Below are 24,946 nucleotides of genomic sequence, written 5' to 3'. Positions count from 1 at the left end.
TCAATGATCATGAGAAAGGTGAGGGATCAGCCCAGAACTACACGGCAGGACCTGGTCAATGACCTGAAGAGAGCTGGGACCACAGTATCAAAGAAAACCATAAGTAACACACTACGCCGTCATGGATTAAAATCCTGCAGCGCACGCAAGGTCCCTCTGCTCAAGCCAGCGCATGTCCAGGCCCGTCTGAAGTTTGCCAATGACCATCTGGATGATCCAGAGGAGGAATGGGAGAAGGTCATGTGGTCTGATGAGACCAAAATAGAGCTTTTTGGTTTAAACTCCACTCGCCGTGTTTGGAGGAAGAAGAAGGATGAGTACAACCCCAAGAACACCATCCCAACCGTGAAGCATGGAGGTGGAAACATCATTCTTTGGGGATGCTTTTCTGCAAAGGGGACAGGACGACTGCACCGTATTGAGGGGAGGATGGATGGGGCCATGTATCGCGAGATCTTGGCCAACAATCTCCTTCCCTCAATAAGAGCATTGAAGATGGGGCGTGGCTGGGTCTTCCAGCATGACAACGACCCGAAACACACAGCCAGGGCAACTAAGGAGTGGCTCCGTACGAAGCATCTCAAGGTCCTGGAGTGGCCTAGCCAGTCTCCAGACCTGAACCCAATAGAAAATCTTTGGAGGGAGCTGAAAGTCTGTGTTGCACAGCGACAGCCCCGAAACCTGAAGGATCTGGTGAAGATCTGTATGGAGGAGTGGGCCAAAATCCCTGCTGCAGTGTGTGCAAACCTGGTTAAGAACTACAGGAAACGTCTGATCTCTGTAATTGCAAACAAAGGTTTCTGTACCAAATATTAAGTTCTGTTTTTCTGATGTATCAAATACTTATTTCATGCAATAAAATGCAAATTAATTACTTAAAAATCATACAATGTGATTTTCAGGATTTTTGTTTTAGATTCCGTCTTCCACAGTTGAAGTGTACCTATGATAAAAATTACAGACCTTGTCGTGCTTTGTAAGTGGGAAAACCTGCAAAATCGGCAGTGTATCAAATACTTGTTCTCCCCACTGTATATATATATATATATATATATATATATATATATATATACAGTGAAACCTTGACTTACGAGTGCACCAACTTACGAGTTTTCCGAGATACGAGCCGTCGCTCGGGCGGTTTTTTGCTTTGAGATGCGAGCCGAGATCTGAGTTACGAGCTTACGCCACCTGCCACCAGGTGGGTTCCGGTCACGTGGTTATCTTGCCGTGCAAGCATCTCTGCCGTATATCGCTGCTGCTTTGTTTTCGCATTTTGGTTATTTTGGAAAATTTCTTAGTTTTAACCATGGGTCCTAAGAAATTGAGTGCCAAGGGCAGTACTGAGAAGAAGAAGAGGATGATGTGCTTGGATATAAAACACGCAATCGTCGAAAAACATGAGCGAGGTGTGCGTGTTGTCGACTTGGCGAGGCAGTACGATCGTAGTACTTCTACGATATGTACGATTTTGAAGCAGAAGGAGTCGATAAAGGCTATAACGCCAGCCAAGGGCGTTAAGATTATTTCAAAGCTCCGGACCTCTGTCCATGAAGAGATGGAGAAGTTGTTGTTTGTGTGGTTGACGGAGAAGCAGCTCGCAGGAGATACCGTGACCGAGAGCATCATCTGTGAGAAGGCACGAGACATTTACGGGGATTTGGTGCAGCAGACGGCGGGAACATCAACGGACGAGGCATCGGAAGAGTCATTCAAAGCCAGTCGGGGATGGTTTGATAATTTTAAGAAGAGGACCGGCATTCACTCCGTCGTCAGGCATGGTGAGGCAGCAAGCTCGGATGTGAAGGCAGCTGAAGATTTTATTATAACTTTTGCCGAACTGATAGAAGCCGAACCATACATCCCCCAGCAAATCTTCAACTGTGACGAGACAGGGCTCTTCTGGAAAAAGATGCCGAGGAGGACGTATATAACGGCAGAGGAGAAGAGCATGCCAGGCCACAACTTGTTCAGAGTGCCGGCGATAGCTCGCCTTCTCTTTGTGGAAGACACGGTGAGATCCTTAACATCCAACAACTAATGGGACGCAAACGGGGCGCCCAGTTTAGCGGTACACACATTGATGAATCACCCTGCCTGTGAAACACCGACACGACAGGTTATAGCTGGGTCGGGATTCAAACCCAGGCTGGACAGTTTAGAGTCAAGTGTGCGTACCTCCAGTCCAGGCCATCCTGCCAACTTGTATGCTGCATACAGGTGAAATATAAAGCGCGAGATATTTTTATATATACTGCATATTTTTTTAAAAATTGGTGTGGTTTTTGGCGGGCTGGAACGGATTAATAGCATTTCAATTCATTTTAATGGGGAAATTTAATTTGAGAAACGAGCAAATTGAGTTACGAGCTCGGTCACAGAACGAATTAAACTCGTAAGTCAAGGTTTCACTGTATATATATATATATATATATATATATATATATATATGTATATGTATATATATATATATATATATATATATATATATATATATATATATATATATATATATATATATATATATATATATATATACAGTGGAACCTCGACTTACGAGTGCCCCAACTTACGAGTTTTTCGAGATACGAGCCGTCACTCTGGCAGTTTATTGCTTTGAGATGCGAGCCGAGATCCGAGTTACGAGCTTTCGCCACCCGGTCACGTGGTTATCTTGCCGTGCACGTACAGTATCTCTGTCGTAGTATAGCGCTGCATTTTAGTCAAACTCGGTATCGTTTTGAGCGCACGGTTCAGACCTTCAAGAAAAAGTTTATTTTGTAAAAATCGAGCCACGCGTTCAAAAGATATGACCGGTTTTGTTCGCCGGCACGTCGGCGCTCGAATCGAATCGAGTTAAAACGAACACTGCCGTTGTCGGGTCCGTCTGAGACAACCACCGGGCCTAGAACGCTGGGACCGGTCTCGTTGGATAGGCCTGGATCAGATCTCGAAACGCTGGAAGCTGCACCTCTCTGTGATAATCTTGTGGACCATGACAAGAGATCGTGCGACACGTGGTTATCTTGACGTGCACGTACAGTATCTCTGCCGTCAACTTGTTCAGAGTGCCGGCGATAGCTCGCCTTCTCTTTGTGGAAAACACGGTGAGATCCTTAACATCCAACAACTAATGGGACGCAAACGGGGCGCCCAGTTTAGCGGTACACACATTGATGAATCACCCTGCCTGTGATTCACCCATGACAGGTTATAGCTGGGTCGGGATTCAAACCCAGGCTGGACAGTTTAGACTTTAGAGTCAAGTGTGCGTACCTCCAGTCCAGGCCATCCTGCCAACTTGTATGCTGCATACAGGTGAAATATAAAGCGCGAGATATTTTTATATATACTGTATATTTAAAAAAAAATTGGTGTGGTTTTTGGCGGGCTGGAACGGATTAATAGCATTTCAATGCATTTCAATGGGGAAATTTGATTTGAGATACGAGCAATTTGAGTTACGAGCTCGGTCACGGAACGAATTAAACTCGTAAGTCAAGGTTCCACTGTATATATATATATATATATATATATATATATATATATATATATATATATATATTGTTGCGGATATGGGATTTGGCCTCCATCCATATCCGCTTGTAAATATTCCCCTATTTCCCCACTACTCCCCAACTATCCCCAATCCCCCATTCCCTAGTCCCATCGTCTGTAAATAACACTCTGTAGCCCCGACATTCCCCTTTTTCCCCCATTAAATGTCGTGCCCAGGTTCACCGCATCTCACGTAGACAACTATAGGACATCTTGCTAGTTATTCTTAGTCTATGTCAGTTAAGGACTCGTTTCCATTAATTCTGACTCTTCGTTGCACCAGAATGTGATTGTATGGCACCAGTAGTGAGTTTAGGACCTCCCAATACCTCCCCACATCTCTTCCTCATGGAACTACAACAACAACAACAACTACAACAACAGCGGGGGCGGCGCGGCGGCGGCGCGGGGAGTGTGCGTCCTCACTCCGGCTTGGTTAGCCGCCATTGCCCATGTGCTCCGACAGGGTTACCACACAGGGGCTGACTGTCAGCTCCTCGTCAAGGGCGGAGCCCGGTAACCCCCCCGCACCCAATAAGAAGCGGCGGACCGATTCCATCTGGGGCGGAGCTAACGAGCCGAGGGCGTGTCACTCCCCGCTGGATATACGCAGCGACCTACCGGAGGTGACGTCAGATGCGCCCCCAGCTTGAGGAGAAACAGACGCCACCTCCAGCGCGACGATACCTCCCCGCATATCTGGACCGGACCGTGTGGATCCTGTCCCTGAGCCAAGGTGCACCTTGAGCCATCGATTCTGCCCTTCCTTGCCATCAATCCCTGTGTGAGTCAGTCTTGTCCCGTTTATCTGTGGTCTGTCGGGGCTAAGATAAGACCGTGTTTAAGTGCCCACCTTTCTGTGCTGTACCTCTTGTGCGTGTAATCTAAACGTTCTGCAAACCCATATTATAACCTCCTCCGGAGGTCTTGAGAACTGTACCCCTGGTGTCGTGTCATTTAACCCAGCCGTTGTGTCCTTTCCTTCATTGATCTAGCGTAGCGCGATTCGGCCAACGTTCGAGTGGAATCGGGTAAACTGTGCAGACGCGGTCATACCAAACCGCTCGGTAAACTAACATCCAAAACCGCGTCTGTAACAATATAAATATATTGTTGCGGATATGGGATTTGGCCTCCATATCCGCTTGTAAATATTCCCCTATTTCCCCACTACTCCCCAACTATCCCCAATCCCCCATTCCCTAGTCCCATCGTCTGTAAATAACACTCTGTAGCCCCGACATTCCCCTTTTTCCCCCATTAAATGTCGTGCCCAGGTTCACCGCATCTCACGTAGACAACTATAGGACATCTTGCTAGTTATTCTTAGTCTATGTCAGTTAAGGACTCGTTGCCATTAATTCTGACTCTTCGTTGCACCAGAATGTGATTGTATGGCACCAGTAGTGAGTTTAGGACCTCCCAATACCTCCCCCCCAACCTCATCTCCGCATCCTCCCATCATCTCATGGAACAACAACAACTACAACCACAGCGGGGGCGGCGCGGGGAGTGGGCGTCCTCACTCCGGCTCGGTTAGCCGCCATGGCCCATGTGCTCCAGGTTACGGGGTTACCACGAAGGGGCTGGCTGTCAGCTCCTCGTCAAGGGCGGAGCCCGGTAACCCCCCGTAGCCAATAAGAAGCGGCGGGCCGATTCCATCTGGGGCGGAGCTAACGAGCCGAGGGCGTGTCACTCCCCGCCGGATATACGCAGCCACTTACCGGACGTGAGGTCAGATGCGCCCCCAGCTTGGAAAGACAAGTCGCGACCTCCGAGCGCTGAGCGACCTCCCCGCATCTTTGGACCGGACCGGGTCGATTTTGCCCCTGAGCCAAGGTGCACCTTGAGCCATCGAATACCTGCCCCTCCTGGCCATCAATCCCCGTGTGAGTCAGTTTTGTCCCGTTTATCTGTGGTCTGTCGGGAATAAGATACGTGTGTCTAAGTACCTATCTTCCTATGCTGTCTCTCTCATCCCTGTAATCTAAACGTTCCGAACGAATATAACCTCCTCCGGAGGCCTTGAGAACTGTACCCCTGGTGTCGTGTCATTTAACCTAGCCGTTGTGTCCTTTCCTTCATTGATCTAGCGTAGCGCGACTCGGCCAACGTTCGAGTATAATCGGGTAACTTGTGCGAACACGGCGGCCATTCCGCTCGGCCCATCATAACATCTAAGTCGTGTCCGTAACAATTGGTGTCAGGAGTGTCGGATTCGGACCTGGGACTAAATTCATTTAGCCCAAATTTTGGAACACCAATTGTACCATTAGGGTAACAATTGGTGTCGAGGAGTGAGATTCGATCCGGAGCGCGTTTTACGCGCTCGAAATTATAACGGCGAAATTTGATTGTGTTTTACAAAATATAAAAACCCGAATTTTGAAAGTCGCGCTATGGCAGACCAAGTCGGCTGGGGTCCGGTAGAGGAGAGTGAGGCAGGGTCGATCCAGGACCAAATTGAGGGACATGAGGAGAGCGAAGCAGTGAGGGTAGCAGACGCACAAAATAGCGTCGTTGCGCCCGACGTTGCGGGCGCGCAAAATGGCGCCTCGCAAGAGCGCGCGGTAGCCGAGCCCGCTGTATCAACGGGCTTTAACATGCAGCCGATTGACATGCAGGCCCTCATTGCGCAGCTACAGGCAGCTGTACAGATGAGTATGGGGAGCCAAATTGAGCGATTGGGTGAGCGATTAGAGGGCCAAATGGGGGCAATGAGGGACGAAGCGAGGGGTACTGGTGAGGGATTAGACAATAATTTTAAGGGATTAGACAATAATTTTAAGGGATTAGACCAGAAATTTGGGAAATTAGACGATAGATTAGGGGAAATACAGGAGGGGTTAATGGGGGTAGAAAACAGAATGGCCGCTCAAGAGAATCAAATGGAAGGGATGCAAAAGGGGTTAGAGGGGTTAGAAAACAGGATGGAAGGCAAATTGAGGGACATGAGGGACCAAGCGGAAAGGGAAGTTAAACAAATGGGGCAGCAGATAGAGGGGGTCAGAATGGGGGTAGAAACCAAACTGGATGCTCACAGGGAGGAAATGGAGCAGATGAGGGTGGCATCTGGGCAGGAGATGCAAGTGATGGGAGAGGAGATCAGAAGAGGTGTGAGTGAGGAGGTCGGAGGAGTGCGCGAGGAGGTGAGGCACTGTAAGGAGCACATGGAGAAGGAGGTGAGAAAGAGGACTGTAAAATTGCAAGGGGGCATAGAGGACCTGACGCAGGAAGTGGAACAGCTGACGGAGGGACAAAAAGGACTAACGGAGCAGGTTCAAAGGAACACTGCGGTATTAGGAGGGTTAAAAGCGACACAAAACGACATAAAAAACGACTTGATAGCGACGAAGAGGGAATGTCAGATGGTACGTGAGGGACTGACAACGAGGTTGGACGAGGTGATAGAGGTAATGGAGACGAAGGACCGGCAGGTGAGGACGCACATGGAAACGGTCAAGGTAGCCTTGGAGGACGAGCTTGAGGAGACGTACCGGGGAATAAAAGAGGTGAAGCAGAAATTAGAAGAAGTGGAAGAAGGGATGAGCGAAATTAAGAAGCGACGGAGAGGGGATAAGAAAGAGATAAAAGAGGAGATAAAAGAATTGGTCCGAAGTCTGTGTTCGGATCGTGATGATGTGCTCATTAACCGGATGAGGGATTCGCAGGTGATGGAGGAGAAGCGAAGAGGAAGAGGACCCGGTGTAAGTGGTGACCAATATGGTCGTGCGTATGATGCGCCAGGGGATTTAAGAAGCTTGGGGGTCGAGATGGACCCGGGTGTTCGTGAGAGGCCGTTGGTGAAGTGTGCGACAGGTCTGGTGTGCGAAAAAGGAGGTGTGCGAGAAAGTCCGACTCTGGGGTGTGTGAGGAAAAAGTGCGTGCCAAGGAGTGAGGGTGCTGTCGAGAGTGAGTCGGTCGTAGCGCGTGTGCGAGGGAGCACATGGAAGCGCAGTGTGGTAAGTGTTACAGAGGGTGTGACGGGAGAGTGTGCGCAAGAGTGTGCGCGAGAAAGGTGTGTGACGGACAGGTGCATGGGGAAAGAGTGCGCTGTCAAAGGCAAGGAAGAATGCACGCCTGTGGTGAGTGTTACAGAGGGTGTGACGGGAGAGTGTGCGCAAGAGTGTGCGCGAGAAAGGTGTGTAACAGACGGGTGCATGAGGGAAGAGTGCGCTGTCGAGAGTAAGGGTGAGTGCGCTGTCAGGAGTGGTGGTGAGAGGAGTGAGAGTGACAAGGAGCGTGAGTGGGAATGCACGCTGGAATTGGTAGTGAGGCACGTGGTTGGGTGTGCGAATGAGAGCACACCTGTGATTGTCACAGAGGAGGTGACAGAAGAGGGGGCGTGAAGAGGTGTGTTGGTGAGGTGTGCGACCAACGAATGTGTGCCAAAGTGTTCGGTGGTCAGGTGTGTGACCAAGGCTGTGAGTGGAATGAGGGTACCTGGGTGTGTAAGGAAAGGTACGAGGAGCATGGGAACGGCTGGATGGGTGAGCAAGGAACGGGCTGCGGGGTGTAAGCATGCAGGTGAAGCATCGACGTTAAACGGAGCAGCGGTTAGGTCGACTTTTAGCTGAATCGGGCCCTCGGTGCGTGCCGGGCCTCGCTTTGAACGGCCGCGTCCGTGCTCCACTAGGCGGAGCTGGCAGCCCGATAGAAAGGGTCGTCATGGCGACCACTTTTTGGTGAGACGTGCCGGCAGGTCGAGAGCGGGACATTGGATGGCTCTGTGCCGAGATGGTGCGTGGGATCTCGGCACGGGTAAGCCCCCCGTCCCTGCACCGAATGCCGGACGCATCCAGCCGCTGGCACAGAACAACCCGCATTCATGGCTTGGCTTTACGAAGCCGGGCTTTGGACAGGAATTGGCGCGCCGAGAGGCATTAGTGAGTAGACTGTGTGATGAGGTTAGTGTTTTGGCCCCGAAATTAGAGAAAAAGCGAAATTTGATGATTGGCAAAGGATTGGTCGTAATGATTGGCAGATGATGAGCAGTGATTGGCAAAATTTTTGATTTGTTGAAATTTGATGTGCGAAATTGGTAGTGAGCGATGGGCCCGGTGGGTAAGGGGGGCATCCCTGCCACCCTTCCCATGGTGGGGCAAAGGAGCAATAGATTATGGGGTGTATGGCAGTGAAGACTAGCCCGGGTGGGTTAGGATAATTGTAGGGATCTAGCGAAGATGACAATAGGTAACGTTAAGTTTAGTTAGTGACTGATACCTGTAGTGGGGACGCAGGTAGATTAGTGTGGATGATAATGACGTGGGAGCGCAATAGTTTAAAGGGACGACTGGGAAGCGCAAGTTTCAGAAGGGAGTAGTTAGCTGAGATGATGCCGTGTGTGTGAGAATTGAACAGGTGTGATTGCACAGGTGTGCAACTGGACAGGTGTGTGGAGCAGTGTATGAGTAGTGAGTGTGTGGATCAGCGCGAATGCGCTTGGGGAGAGAAGGGTGCAAGTGGCACCAGGTGTGAGAGCACAGGTGTGCAAGTAAAGGTGGTGTGGAGAGAGTTGGAGTAAGTGGTACGGAGTGGTGTGCATGGTGCGAAGGTGTGAATGGGGGAAGAGTGGACCCCCATCACGGATACCCGGGGCGGGTAGTGTAAGTGTTAGGTAGAGGGTATAGGTAAATTGTGGTTGGATATTGGCATTTGTGGTGCGGATGCAGAATGGTGTTGTGGATGGGTGCATTAGTGTTGTGGAAATGGCTGGGCGTGTAGCCTGTTAGTGTGTGTAGTTGGTTGGGCACTCCACCACTGTGAGGATGTCGGCCAGGTGAGGCCGCAGGTGGGCTCTGGGAGCCGTTAGTGTCAGTGGGGCCCGAGGATCCGGAGGACGGACCCGGGTAGCCCAGTGCCAGAGAGGGCACCGAGTGGGGAGAGCGCCAGAGGGCCTGCCCCAGGTAGTTAGGTTAGGGTAAGGAGCAGGTAAGCTCGGAGGCAACTGCAGTGGTGGAGGTGTGCAGGTGGGTAGACCCGCTGGGAGAGGTACATGCCACAGCCCAGAAATTGTGCGAGGGCACCGGGAGATGAATCGGGGGAGTGAGACCCCAAATTGAAAAGCACCACAGTTTGGGCAATGGGAATTGGTTTTTAGAACCCATAGTGTAAGTTGGCCAATGGTTTGGCAGGAGAAAGACTCCGGGTAATGTAAAGTTGTTAAAGTCATTTAGGAAATAGTTAGGATTGACGAACCTGTCGCACCATACGCAGCCACTTACCTGTGGTGATGATGACTCCACACCTGTGTTTTCTTTGTTCTGTGTGCAGGAAAGGAGAATTGCTGTTGGATTTGTGAGACGCATCACGACGTGGATGAGACATTGGGGTGATTCCATCTCTCCCTCCCTAGGAGGGACTGATGATGAATTGGTGATAGCAAATTATGATGTTGAGTTGGAGATGGCAAATTTTGATGAGAGTTGAAAATGGCAAATTTGATGGGTTAGGAGGGAGAGAAGACGAATTTGGTTTATGGGAGGAACGGGGAAGACAGTAGGGACGTTTGTTGATTGGTAAAGTAGATGTTTATGGGTAGTGTTGTGTTTTGTGGATGCAGTAAGGGGTAAGGGAGGGGTCATGTAGGTTACCTGGTGGGGGGGGGGGGGGCGTACGGTAGGAACGTACCTGTCTCACCTGGTTCCCATGTGCCCCTAGTGTGCATTACCTTGTGTTGCGTGCACTTTTGCGCCCTTACCACCTTACTCACTTGTCTTCTTATTTTGTCTCCCACCTCCGAGGATCTGGCTTTGGGGCAGAGAGAGAGGAGAGAGAGGTGCTGGCTCCGCAGTTGTGGGCCTGCACTTTCGCTGCTTGCTGCCTGGATCGATACACCATATGGACCGCAATTTTGGTGGCCACCCACAATGGACCGCAGTTCTTTTGCGGCCAAGCACCACCCATTGATGGACCTCTGGGTCAACGTGGCACCTATGCCAAACAGGTGAACCACTAATAGTTGGCCCCCTTGACGGCCACAATAAAGAAATGTACGCGGTTGGCGCCTTTCTTTAGTTCTAGGGAAGCAAGAAGGCCAAGTGCACCACACGAAGAGCAAGAGACACCTGCAGGGTTAGGGGTTGTTGTTTTTATTTTAATGAACAATGGTGACTGCACCGATTGGTGCACCGGATGGTGCTGATTGTACATGATGGGGTGGTGCTTTTGGTGCTTGGATGGGGTGCTCTGCACATTATTAAAGGCCGTAGGGCCACAGAGCACTCGTGGGTTGGTGTATCGATGCTGGCATGCGTGCTCTCTCTATGCATAACATCTGCATGTGTCCCTCCAAAAACAGGTCCTGGATCGTAGTGTAAATATCAGCGTAGTCTTGTAAATAATGCTCCCTACCGGCTGTATGTTTAGTTTGCGAATTCTTTCTGTGATTCGGTTATCCTGTGGGTGTGTTTCTGTGAGGAGAAGGGTGCAACGTCGCAGGGGGACATATTTACTCATTTGTGAATATCTGTAAAACTGTCGCACTCAGGGTAGAGTTAATAGTAGAGGGAACTACATCTGAGTGCCACACTAAAATAGGTAAAAAATTTATCGGGTCGGGACGCCCCGAGGGTAGAGAAGGGTGCAATGTTGCGGATATGGGATTTGGCCTCCATATCCGCTTGTAAATATTCCCCTATTTCCCCAATACTCCCCAACTATCCCCAATCCCCCATTCCCTAGTCCCATTGTCTGTAAACAACACTCTGTAGAACCGACCTTCCCCTTCTTCCCCCATTAAATGTCGTGCCCAGGTCCACCGCATCCCACGTAGACAACTATAGGACCTCTTGCTAGTTATTCTTAGTCTATGTCAGTTAAGGACTCGTTTCCATTAATTCTGACTCTTCGTTGCACCAGAATGTGATTGTATGGCACCAGTAGTGAGTTTAGGACCTCCCAATACCTCCCCCCCAACCTCATCTCCGCATCCTCCCATCATCTCATGGAACAACAACAACTACAACCACAGCGGGGGCGGCGCGGCCGCGGTGCGGGGAGTGGGCGTCCTCACTCCGGCTCGGTTAGCCGCCATGGCCCATGTGCTCCAGGTTACGGGGTTACCACGAAGGGGCTGGCTGTCAGCTCCTCGTCAAGGGCGGAGCCCGGTAACCCCCCGTAGCCAATAAGAAGCGGCGGGCCGATTCCATCTGGGGCGGAGCTAACGAGCCGAGGGCGTGTCACTCCCCGCCGGATATACGCAGCCACTTACCGGACGTGAGGTCAGATGCGCCCCCAGCTTGGAAAGACAAGTCGCGACCTCCGAGCGCTGAGCGACCTCCCCGCATCTTTGGACCGGACCGGGTCGATTTTGCCCCTGAGCCAAGGTGCACCTTGAGCCATCGAATACCTGCCCCTCCTGGCCATCAATCCCCGTGTGAGTCAGTTTTGTCCCGTTTATCTGTGGTCTGTCGGGAATAAGATAAGTGTGTCTAAGTGCCTATCTTCCTATGCTGTCTCTCTCATCCCTGTAATCTAAACGTTCCGAACTAATATAACCTCCTCCGGAGGCCTTGAGAACTGTACCCCTGGTGTCGTGTCATTTAACCTAGCCGTTGTGTCCTTTCCTTCATTGATCTAGCGTAGCGCGACTCGGCCAACGTTCGAGTATAATCGGGTAACTTGTGCGAACACGGCGGCCATTCCGCTCGGCCCATCATAACATCTAAGTCGTGTCCGTAACAATATATATATATATATATATATATATATATATATATATATATATATATATATATATATATATATATATATATATATATATATATATATACGTATATATATATATATATATATATATATATATGATATATATATATATATATGATATATATATATATATATATATATATATATATACCCGCCATATACCCATATATATATCCCAAGACCAACCTCATCTCCATCTCATCTGCTCCATCATTTGAACACCTGGCTTTAAAACTCTCTGGTCACACGCAGTCAGTCATGGCTGTCGTCTACCGCCCTCCCAAACCACACCCATCATTCCTGTCTGACTTCTCCTACTTTCTGACCCAGCTATGTTCCCTCTCCCCCTCAATCCTCCTCCTTGGTGATTTCAATATCCACATGGACTCCACTGACTCCACAATAACCACTGACTTCACTGATTTACTCACCTGCTTTAACCTCACTCAACATGTCGACTTTCCTACCCATATCCGTGGTCACATTTTGGACCTTGTCTGCTCCACTGGATTAAATTTGCACCATCTCTATGGCTCCGACCTCACCCTCTCTGACCACTTAGCCATCACTCTGACCATCAACATCCCCGCCCCAACACCAAGGCATTATCGCACAATCAACTTCCGTAAGCTAAACGCTCTTTCACCTACCTCATTCTCATCCACCCTCTCTGAAAAAATGTCCACTTCTCCCTTCATTGACCTCCACACCCCTTCCGACCTCACTGACTACTACAACCACACTCTCTCCTCCTGCCTTGACCAGCTTGCGCCTGTAAAAACCAAAACAGTTTCTTTCACCCATTCTGCTCCCTGGTTTACCCCTGAACTCCACCTGATGAAAACTCGTGCTCGCCAACTTGAAAGACTCCGCAATAAAACGGGTCTCACAGTTCACTCCCAAGCCTACAAGGACCACATACAACACTACAAAGATGCCCTCTCCCGCGCCCGCTCTGCCTACTACTCTCAAATTATCCACTCTGGCTCCGGAAACCCAAAAGCACTCTTCTCGACAATAAACAAACTCCTCCGCCCCCTGAACACCACCACCCAGTCATTCACAGTAGACAACTGCATCTCCTTCCTCTCTTTCTTCCAACGCAAAATTGACAACATCTACAACAGCTTGACCACCGCCGCACCCGCTCCCCCTCCAACCACCTGCCCCCCCTTGTCCTGCCATCCCCTGTCTCGGTTCTCCCCAATCTCTCCTACTGACCTCTCTGAACTCCTCATAGGAATGAAAACTGCCACCTGCACTCTTGACCCCATCCCCTCCAGCTTTGTCAAAGCCTCCCTCCCTGCTCTCTCTCCACTTATCATTGCAACAATAAACTCCTCCCTGTCTACAGGCATCGTCCCACCTTCCCTCAAAATTGCTGCTGTTACCCCCATTCTAAAAAAACCTGGTCTAAACCCTGACACCCTAAACAACTTCAGACCCATCTCCAACCTACCCTTTCTGTCAAAAGTTTTGGAACGCGCTGTAGCCACTCAACTCAAACATCATCTCTCTGCCAATAACTTGTATGAAACATTCCAATCCGGATTCCGCTCCAACCACAGTACTGAAACTGCTCTCCTCAAAATCACCAACGACCTTCTCCTCTCCTCTGACGCTGGCAACCTCAACATTCTCGTCCTCCTCGACCTCAGCGCTGCCTTTGACACCATCGATCACACTATCCTCCTCACCCGACTTGAATCCACCTTTAACGTCACCGGCACTGCCCTCTCTTGGATTAAATCATACCTCTCTGACAGATGCCAGTTCATCTCCATCAATAACTGCAAATCCCCCACTGCTCCCCTCCCCCAAGGTGTCCCCCAAGGTTCAGTTCTTGGCCCCCTCCTCTTCATCCTTTACCTGTCCCCGCTCGGTCACTTAATCCGCCGTCATGGTCTCCAATTCCACTGCTTCGCCGATGACATCCAGCTTTTCATCTCCACCAAGTCCGTCTCCACCGACACCCACTCTATCCTGACAAACTGCATCACTGAAATAAAATCCTGGCTTCAAATCAACTTCCTCAAGCTTAACTGTGATAAATCTGAAATAATCATCATTGGCCCAAAAACGCTCACAAAATCCACCCATAACTTTGCCCTCAACATCGACGGTATCCCAGTATCCACCTCCCCTCACATCCGGAATCTTGGCGTCATCTTTGACCAAACCCTTTCCTTCGACAAATACACTAAACAGATCACAAAGTCAGCCTTCTTTCACCTGAAAAACATTGCCCGTCTCCGCTCATCCCTCTCCTCCACGGCTGCAGAAACCCTCATCCACGCCTTCATCACCTCCCGTCTGGACTACTGCAATAGCCTCCTCTATGGTTCACCCTCAAAAATCACCAATAAACTCCAATACATTCAGAACTCCGCTGCCCGTCTACTCACTCATTCCCAGACCTGTGACCACATCACCCCCGTCCTTTACAAGCTTCACTGGCTCCCCATCCCCCAGAGAATCCAGTACAAAATCCTCCTCTTGACATACAAAGCCCTCCATAACCTGGCCCCATCCTACCTGGCTGACCTCCTCTCCAGACACACTCCCACCCGCAACCTCCGCTCTGCTGGTACCAACCTCCTGACCCCCTCCATCCGGACCAAATTCAGATCCTGGGGGGACAGGGCCTTCTCCATCGCTGCTCCCACCCTCTGGAACTCACTACCTCACACCATCAGAGACTCCTCCTCACTCACCACATTCAAAACATCACTAAAGACCCACCTGTTCAACGCTGCATTCAACATTCAACCCACAGCATTTAACCCCTGACTATCTCTTCTCCTTCTCCCTCCTTTTGCTTTAAATATTTCCCTATTGATTCTTGTCTTGTCTTTTTGATTCTTGTCTTATATATATGCCGTATATCGCTGCTGTTTGTTTTCTTGATTCTTGTCTTTTTGCAATTGTTGTTTTCATGTATTGTTATGCATTATGTTTTCCACTCTGTCAAAGCGCCTTTGGGCTTCTGGAAAAGCGCTATACAAAATAAATGAATTATTATTATTATTATTATATATATAGTCAGGTTCACTATGTTAACAAATATAATTTCGTTAAAATTTTTGGTAGATTAGTAAAACTATACATTTTTGGAATATTCAGAGCATGAGGAAACCAAAAATTAATGTTTACATTTGCGTAGACACCTTTGCGAAAATGACACTCAGGACAGTGATGGAAGATAGTCAGGTTCAATATGTTAACAAATATAATTTCTTTCAAAATTTTGGGATTAGCAAACCTGTACATTTTTGGAATCTTCAGAGCATGGAGAATCTGAAAATCAATGTTGGCATTTGCACAGACACCTGCATGGCCGCCATTTTGGATCTTGAAAATGGCCACCATAAAATACATATTTTGCGCGATCTCGGCTTCTAGTCAACCTAGAGACTTAATTAAATATGCTAATCCTATGTTTTCTGGGTCAAGGAATCCAATAAAGGCCTCAAAATAGTGCTCAGGATTATAGAAAAGCAACAAACAAAGGTAATTGAAAACCATTGTCTTTATATTTGTGATATAACTGTATTTTTTTTTTTTTTTTTTTTTTTTTTTGTATACAAGATCGAGGCTCGTGAAAGAGCGAACATTAATCACACAGAAAGACAAACCGACACATAAAACATATAACATCGGGAGCGGTAGACAAGATGGGGAGAGAGGGGGAAGGACACAAACACAACATTTGAGAGCAGGGACCGAGAGACATGGAGACATCGAGAGATCTGAGAGAGGGCGAGGGCTTTGGGGGGGGGGGGGGGCATGGGAAGGGGGTGGTGGGAGAGGTATAAAACATATGGACACTGCCAGGACTTCCAGGGAAGAAGTTGGAATTTCAAACAAGGTGGATCTGGGGTGAATTAGCGGGGGTAGAAAAGATCAAGGTTTTGGATGGGGGAAGATAAGAGATGGTGGTGAACAGCTGTTTTAAAGACCTGGAGGGAGGAGTGGGATTGAAGGGAGTGAGGGAGTTTGTTCCAGAGGCGGGAGAAAAGAGGAATGAAAGAGTGAAGGTGAGCAGAGAGCCGAGATTTCGGCAGTTTAACCATCAAAGGGTTGCTGGCAGATCTTGTGCGACCTGTAGGAATATTTTGGGGACAGAGCACAGAGAGAGCTGGGGGTGCAAGGCCGGAGAGGAGTCGGTAGAAGACAGAAAGACCACCTACCTGCCTGCGGTGAGTGAGTGAAAGGCCCTCAGAGATAGCCTCATCGCGGGAGATTCCAATAATTCTGAAAGCTTTGGTTTCAACAGCGTGAAGCCGAGCTAGGTGTGAGGCAGGAGCACCGGCCCATCGGGGAGAACAGTATTCCATTGAGCTGCGGATGAAAGCCTTGTATGTGGTGAGGAGCTCAGGTGTGACGAGGAAGGACTTCGCACGACGGAGGATGCCCAGTCGGCGACTGGCTTTGGAGGCCAGCTTGGAAATGTGGTTTTCCCAAGAAAGATCATGGCAGATAGTGAGACCCAAAAGCTTGAGCGACAGAACTTCTTGGAGAGGATTGTTGAGAAAGTAGATGGGAGGGTTGTCCAGTCGATCTTTTCGGAGAGACAAAGTAAGAGTGTGAGATTTGTCAGGATTGAAAGACATGTTCCACTTGTTTGACCAGTCTGTGATTTTGTCCAAGTCTTCAGAGAGTGAGGAGGCTGCAGACTGCCGATCTGAGGGAAGAGGAATGGAGCGGCAGAGAGTGGAGTCATCAGCAAAGAGATAGAGAGGATTTTCAAGAGAGTCAGAGAGATCATTGATGAAGACCAGAAAAAGCACGGGGCCCAGAACACTGCCTTGGGGAACTCCAGCCTGAACAGGAAGAGGAGATGAGAGAAACCCATTCAGGGCCACACGTTGACGACGACTGGAGAGGAAGTCCGCCAGCCATGCGTGGAGATTTCCATGAATACCAAAGGAGGAGAGTTTGGTGAGCAGAGCGGGGTGCCAGACCGTGTCGAAGGCACGTGATATGTCGAGGGAGACGGCTCTAATTTCCTGTTTGGCATTGAGGACCTCCATCCATTGTTGAGACAGCAGAAGCAGCATGTCCAGAGTAGAGTGACCTGGTCTGAAACCAAATTGATGATCAGAGATCAAGCCATTGGAGAAGAGGAACGATTTCATATCCGAAGCAATGATGGATTCCATGACTTTGCTGATAATTGGGAGAAGGCTGATTGGTCTGTAGTTGCTAGGATCTGTTTTTGCACCTTTTTTGTGCAAAGCGGTGATGTTGGCTGATTTCCAAGCAGATGGCAGTTGACCTTGAGCAAAAGAGAGGGTGAAGAGAACAGAGAGAGGGTGAGATAGAGCAGCAGAGCAGGATTTTAGGACCCGTGGGCTGATGCCGTCGGGTCCAGTTGCAGAATCAGAGTCGAGGGTTGACAGAAACTTTTCCACCTTGTCAGGAGGAAAGGACACGGAGTCCAGGAGCAGCAGGGTACGACTGGGTATGGTGGGTACAGAGAGGGATGGGTTTGGGACACAAGATTTAGAGGCAAACACAGAGTTGAGGCATTCAGCTTTTTCACGTGCGGAGTCAGCTGTGTAGCCGTTTGAGGTAAGGGAGGGGATGGAGGGGGAACAAACACCAGAAACGGATTTGACCAGACGCCACCAGGATTTGGAAGAGGGAGACAGATAAGAGAGTTCGGTCTTGAGAACGGAGAGATATTGTTTCCTGGCTCTCCTGAGGGTGGACACACACTTGTTTCGGGCTTTGTGAAAGGAAATGAGATTTCCTTCCGTTGGATTTGCTTTCCAGGAGACGAAGGCAAGTTGTTTCTGGGCAACAGCCTCACCACAAGATTCCGTGTACCATGGACGGGAGGAAGGGTATGACAACTGAAGACGAGATGGGATAAATCTGTGCATGAGAGAGAGCAATTTACTTTGGAAGAATTCCCAGGATGAGTTGATGTCAGAGGTGGTAGAGATGGGAGACCAGTCCAGATGATTGATGGCTGCTTGAAGACCGTGCCAGTTGGCCTGAGTGAAATGCCAGACTCGTCGACGCTGAGCAGGCTCCCTGAGGATGGTCAGAGAGATGTCCACTTTAACAAGGACATGATCAGATGATCCGATTGGAGCAGAAGAAGAGCAGCAGACATTTAATTCTTACATTACATAATGTAAGATTGTACATAAGATTGTACAATGTACATTCATTACATAATACATGATATTGCAAGTCCTTTGAAGTTATAGGTAGTATCAGATTGAACTATAAGTCCTATACACAGGATCTACGAGGTCTTTACCGTTCAGGAATATGCTTTTACAGATCTTCATCACTGTCGTGAGTGTCATTTTCGCAAAGGTGTCTACGCAAATGTAAACATTAATTTTTGGATTCCTCATGCTCTGAATATTCCAAAAATGTATAGTTTTGCTAATCTACCAAAATTTTGAACGAAAAAACATGGTGAACCTGACTAATATATGTATTTATTAATTGACATATGTGGGAAAATTACATGCCCAGACCAGCAATTGAACCCAGGTCCTCTGGTAACCGCACCAGTGCTCTCCCGTCCAAACTATATGGGCGACCCTGGCTGAGCATGCAATTTTCCCACAAATATTGGTTGCCACTCTCTTCCTGTCAATGCTTCCGGGTCAATCGCTGCCAACCATAGGAGCACCAACGGCCTGCTCACGAGGGGCCTTCCTCCAATTGTGGGACATTCCAGGGCAATCGCTGCCAACCATAGGAGCACCAGCGGCCTGCTCACGAGGGGATCCTCCTCCAATTGTGGGACAAATCCATGTCTGCTATTAGGTCATATATATATATATATATATATATATATATATATATATATATATATATATATATATATATATATATATATATATATATATATATATATATATATATATATATACACACACACAACAGAGTTGGTGATAAAACACAACCTTGCGGAGTAGCAGTGTTGCACGTGATATAGTCAGAAAATATATTATCCAAACGAACTCTTCCGTGAGCCTTGGTTCCTGTATAATAAAAGTGTTTTTTTTTTTGTATAACTTCATCAAGTAAATGGTAGCTTGCATTGCCCTTGGCATGTTATGTTCGCCTGACACGATCACTATCGTATTGATTCTTTCAGGCTTTAAAAAAAAACTTTTTTAGGACTATGCATTCAGACTATGTCCTGCCAGCCAGTTATTTGCCCTTTCAGCTCTAGCAATTCCAATATCAACTGCAATTAAAACCCTGTTACATGTTTGACTTCAAAATCACATTGCATTTGATTTTTTTTCAACGCATTTTATTTTGTTAGGGGAGCGAATTTGTGATATTTGTTTTCTCTCCCTTACCCCCAATGTTACGCTAGGTGATTGTCGTGGGTTGACCCGTGACTCTTGTGACGTATCGCCTATCCTCATCCGTGCACTTGCCTGCTTACAGCCTCGACCTGTATTATTCAAGTATGTTTTCTTTGGCATCCACAATTACCCTTTCCAAATTTGTGCTTTAATACTCCTATCTATCTATCTATCCATCTATCTTTTACTCATTCACTCGCCTTCCTATGATATGTAATGTAGTTGATGATGTGCATATGATGTGCTGCAGATATGTGATTGATGAGTATGGTGCAGCACGACGCAGTGCAGTGGTCCGTTGTTTCATCGAAGCACTAACTCGTGGTGGCGCCAGTGGCACCCCTCGCCCGATTGAGATGCATTGCCATGATCCTTTGCGGTAAAAAAGCCATGACAAATATGTTTCAAACCAGGGCTCAAAGATTTTTTTTTTTTTTTGAGGACTCTTTGAAGTAAAAAAGATCACCTCCTCCTGAATTTGTTTGAAGAGGTGACATTTAGATTGAGCTGTTGTTAACCTTTTTTGTACACTATTTTATCACACAATATCACACTCGAGCTCTTTTTCACGCATGTAATCACCATATATGATAACCACCATATAATCACCACAAGGAACTTTAATGTAGGAGGATGCCACTAGGCACATCAAAGCCCACGCAATGGTTGCTAACCTATGGTTGTTTGTGTTCTACAGTGCATTCAGAAAGTATTCAGACCCCTTCACTTTTTTCACATATTGTTATGTTGCAGCCTTATGCTGAAATAGTTCAAATTCATTTTTTCCCTCATCAATCTACACTCAATACCCCATTACCCCATAATGACAAAGAGAAAACAGGATTTTAGAAAGTTTTGCAAATTTATTAAAAAGAAAAAACTGAAATATCACATTGACATAAGTATTCAGTCCCTTAACTCAGTACTTAGTTGAAGCACCTTTGGCAGCGATTACAGCCTTGAGTCTTCTTGGGTATGACGCGACAAGCTTTGCACACCTGGATTTGGGGATTTTCTGCCATACTTCTCTGCAGATCCGCTCAAGCTCTGTCAGGTTGGATGGGGACCGTCGGTAGACAGCCATTTTCAGGTCTCTCCAGAGATGTTCGATTAGGTTCAAGTCATGGCTCTGACTGGGCCACTCAAGGACCTTCACAGAGGTGTCCCGAAGCCACTCCTGCGTTGTCTTGGCTGTGTGCTTAGTGTCATTGTCCTGTTGGAAGGTGAACTGCCCCAGTCTGAGGTCCTGAGTGCTCTGTTTGAGGTTTTCATTAAGGATATCTCTGTACTTTGCTCCGTTCATTGTTCCCTTAACCCTGACCAGTCTACCAGTCCCTGCTGCTGAAAAACACCCCCACAGCATGATGCTGCCACCACCATGCTTCACCGTTGGGATGGTATTGGGCAGGTGATGAGCGGTGCCTGGTTTCCTCCAGACATGACGCTTAGAATTGAGGCCAAACAGTTCAATTTTGGTTTCCTCAGACCACAGAATCTTGTTTCTCACAGTCTGAGAGTCCTTTAGGTGCTTTTTTTGCAAACTCCAAGCCGGCTTTCATGTGTCTTTCACTGAGGAGAGGCTTCCTTCTGGCCACTCTGCCATAAAGCCCAGATCGGTGGAGTGTTGCAGTGATGGTTGTCCTTCTGGAAGTTTCTCCCATCTCCACACAGGATCTGTGGAGCTAGGCCAGAGTGACCATCGGGTTATTGGTCACCTCTATTACAAGGGCCCTTCTCCCCCGATTGCTCAGTTTGGCCGCAATCGGGGGAGAAAGGCCTTGGGTGGCCAGCTCGAGAAAGAGTCCTGGTTGTTCCAAACTTCTTACATTTAAGAATTATGGAGGCTACTGTGCTCTTGGGAACCCTCAATGCAGCAGTAATTTTTTTGTAGGCTTCTCCAAATCTGTGCCTCGACACAATCCTGTCTCTGCGCTCTGCAGGCAGTTCCTTCGACGTCATGGCTTGGTTTTTGCTCTGATATGCATTGTCAGCTGTGAGACCTTATATAGACAGGTGTGTGCCTTTCCAAATCATGTCCAATCAATTGAATTTACCACAGGTGGACTCCAATCAAGGTGGAGAAACATCTCAAAGATGATCAAGAGAAATTGGAGGCACCTGAGCTAAATTTCAAGTGTCATAGCAAAGGGTTTGAATACTTGTCAATGTGATATTTCAGTTTTTTCTTTTTAATAAATTTGCAAAACTTTCTAAAATCCTGTTTTCTCTTTGTCATTATTGGGTATTGAGTGCAGATTGATGTGGGAAAAATGAACTTAAACGATTTCAGCATAAGGCTGCAACATAACAAAATGTTAAAAAAGTGAAGGGGTCTGAATATTTTCTGAATGCACTGTATCCTTTTCTGGGTGAATTTTGATCTCAGTCCTAATCTACTGTATAAGAGAGCTGTTGGTCTGTCTGTGTGTCTGTCTGTCTGTCGTGGGTCACCATTTTTCTCAGAGATGGCTGAACGGATATTTGTCAAACTTTTAGAGGTTCATCAGTGAGTTCCTGGTAGTGTTTTAGGCCAAAACAAACTTTTTTTTGAAAAAAAAAAAGTTCCATTTTTGGGATTTAAACAAATTCGCTCTATAGTGCCGAAGCCTTGTTGATTAATGACAGTTATATACAAGTGCACATTTGCATAAATAAATACAAAACAATCACCAGACATTTGAACACAAATAATAAAACGATTCTGGAAGCAGTCGAAGTTGGTGATAAGGCTTCTTCTTCCTGAATGTCATCATACTTAACTCAGAAAATGATGAACGGCACATTCACCAGCATTCTACGAAAAGGTAAAATGATGATTTGACATTTGTGATGGATTCTGATTTGGATGTAATTGCTTTTCCATTATATTTGCCCTTATTTCAAATATGTTAATGTTTCTTTTTCGCTTGAGCAACGCCGGGTACTCCAGCAATAAACGCTTTTATACTTAACTCGGGGTACAAATACAAATACAACTTTGTCTGGGGGGTAACATTGGCAATGTGGCCACGACCTCATGGGGAGAAGGGGGTAAAGGGGGAGGGGGGGGGGGTGGGGGACCGGGAGAAGGGCGTAAATTCTCGACGTAAATGTGTACCGTGTAGCGCCACCTGGTGATGGTGGCAGAGTGTATTACAATTTTCTTTTGTACCTGAGCAACGCTGAGGTTATGAAGCACTGTTTCCATGGGAAAATTTTTCCTCCTTCCCTCCCTTCCCCCCGCCCCCCCCCCCCACATTCCCCCAAAACGGAGGGGCCCGTCAAAGGTGCCCCACACCCCAAAAGATGTACAGGGGTCCCAGCCCTCCTATTTTTCCTATTTATTCCTACTTTTTAATAGGATCCTATAAATCTCCTATTTTTTGGTGGAAATTCCTATTTTTCCTATTTTTTAACCCTCAATGTTCCAAAATTTAAATTGATATATTAATTCGTAGAATTTCTGTATCTAAGCGTCAGAACAGACATTCCTATACCAATCGTCAGCCATGGAATTGCTTTCTGGGTCCATAATCGCAAGACAAATTTCCAAAACGACTTTAAGCTCAAATCCCCGAAGAACATATGTCTCTTTGTCTTTTTCTCGAAAACCGTTTGTTCGATCGATTTCACAAGTGGTGAGTGCATTTTTGAGGACTCAACAAAGTGCAGTGTTGAGGAAAAATTGAGTATGCAGTGATGACGTCACAAATAAATACTGTACGAAGTGGAGGCATGTCGTTTACACCATGGTGTAAAGTACGTGTTGTTATTGATCTCGACTGGAAATGATATGTATATCTTATGTATATTATGTTATTGTTATTTTTGACTTTGTCCTAATATTAAGTATATCCTTCCAAACAATTGTTTTACCTTTATGATTCGTGCTTCATGCTATTCAGTAACAGAATTATAAAAGATAAAATGAGATGAAAATAATATAACTATGTTTATCACGCATTTCTCTTGGATTATCTCATATACTTTGTGAAGAATGACTGAATGATACCTTGACCATTATCATTGTCCTTTGTCTTATTTCAAAAGTTCAGCTGAGCTCAATTTTTAAGGTTTGTACTTTACTTAGAGTAACAAAACCAACTGTGAACTTTGCGGTTATTCAGTTATTACTAACAACCTTTCCCTAAAGATTCTACCTGAAATTGAACTTTTCTACTAATTTGCTAAACATTGACATTTGATACTACATGTTTAACTCAATCTTTCGCTTATTACAATGAGATTGTATTTTGCCTAAAACTAATAGTATTTGGCAAAGAACTAATTCAATCAACAATTCACACATTTCATCATTTAATTGCAGATAATAAAGAAGGACCACGACACAAAATAGGGATTACAACTTAATTCTGTATACTTTCGTGTGGTAGTTGCATATTCAGCTTTTAACAAAATTACAGTAGAATTAAAATTTACATACGCAATGCTGCACAATAGGTAATGCAAGCAATGTAGGACAATAAAAAAACAAACAAACAAAAAACAATAAAGACTGTTAAAGTCTTGTTGTTTCATAATCTTCTGAAGATAGTACAACAACAATACCAAAGATACATAATTGAATTGTCATCGCTTAGCTTGAACTCAGATTAGTGTTCAAGCTATTCAGCAGTGGAGAAAATGCAATTATCGGGTGGTAAACATGTTAGGACATGTTATTTATCATCTTTCTTGTTTCAGGTATAATCTGCAGACCGGTAAGAAATTTGTTGATTTGCCTTTAAATTACTTTGTTTGTTCTCATTATTTTACTAACTTATGTTTCAGTTTTGAAAAAAAAAACTGTTTGGTTCACAGTTCTTTCCACTTCATGCGTTAACAGGTTAGGATTTTCTATGCTAATTCATTTAATCTTATCTCATATTTGTTTTCTTTTTGACAGGTATACTCCCAGCAGTATAATGCCTGGTGGGAGAACTAAATTTAACCCAGAGTGGTTGAAAAGTGGACATGGATGTAGGCTTTCTGACTGGTGTCAGCCTAGCAAGTCCTCAGTGTTCTCAGCTTACTGCTCGTTGTGCTATTCGGAAGTGAGGTGTGACAATCAGGGTGTGAAACAACTGACACAACATGCCCAAAACAAAGGGCACCTGAAGCGTGCGAAGGAACTGCTGGGTGGGTCACAGACGTTGCTGACATTCGTTCAACCATCAACTTCATCTGCTTCAGCATCAGGGTCAGCTTCTACAGATGAGCCAAGTCGTGCAGCTTTAGTCTGTATGTCCAAAAAATACGCTATTACAAAAGCAGAACTTCTATGGACATTGAAAGTTGTTCGTTCGAATCTGAGCTACTCTTCCTGTGACGGTTTGAAGGATCTTCTGCAG

At 46.7% G+C, this 24,946-nt stretch overlaps 1 protein-coding gene across 1 annotated transcript in view; it reads left to right on the top strand.

Annotated features, from left to right (window-relative positions):
• COG6 (component of oligomeric golgi complex 6) overlaps nt 1-24,946 on the top strand; it is a 144,940-nt gene that overhangs the window by 80,784 nt on the left and 39,210 nt on the right. Inside the window, exons 8-9 of the mRNA XM_068128500.2 lie at nt 19,625-19,718; nt 19,867-19,995. Of these exons, the coding sequence (XP_067984601.2) occupies nt 19,625-19,718; nt 19,867-19,995 (223 nt within the window). The remainder of the gene's footprint in view (nt 1-19,624; nt 19,719-19,866; nt 19,996-24,946) is intronic.

Source organism: Myxine glutinosa, chromosome 9 (genome assembly GCF_964187855.1).
Source record: "Myxine glutinosa chromosome 9, kmMyxGlut1.1, whole genome shotgun sequence".
In the NCBI taxonomy this organism is placed as follows: domain Eukaryota; kingdom Metazoa; phylum Chordata; class Myxini; order Myxiniformes; family Myxinidae; genus Myxine; species Myxine glutinosa.
The sequence above is the reverse complement of the archived record's forward strand: the minus strand, read 5'-3'. Positions and strand labels throughout refer to the sequence as shown.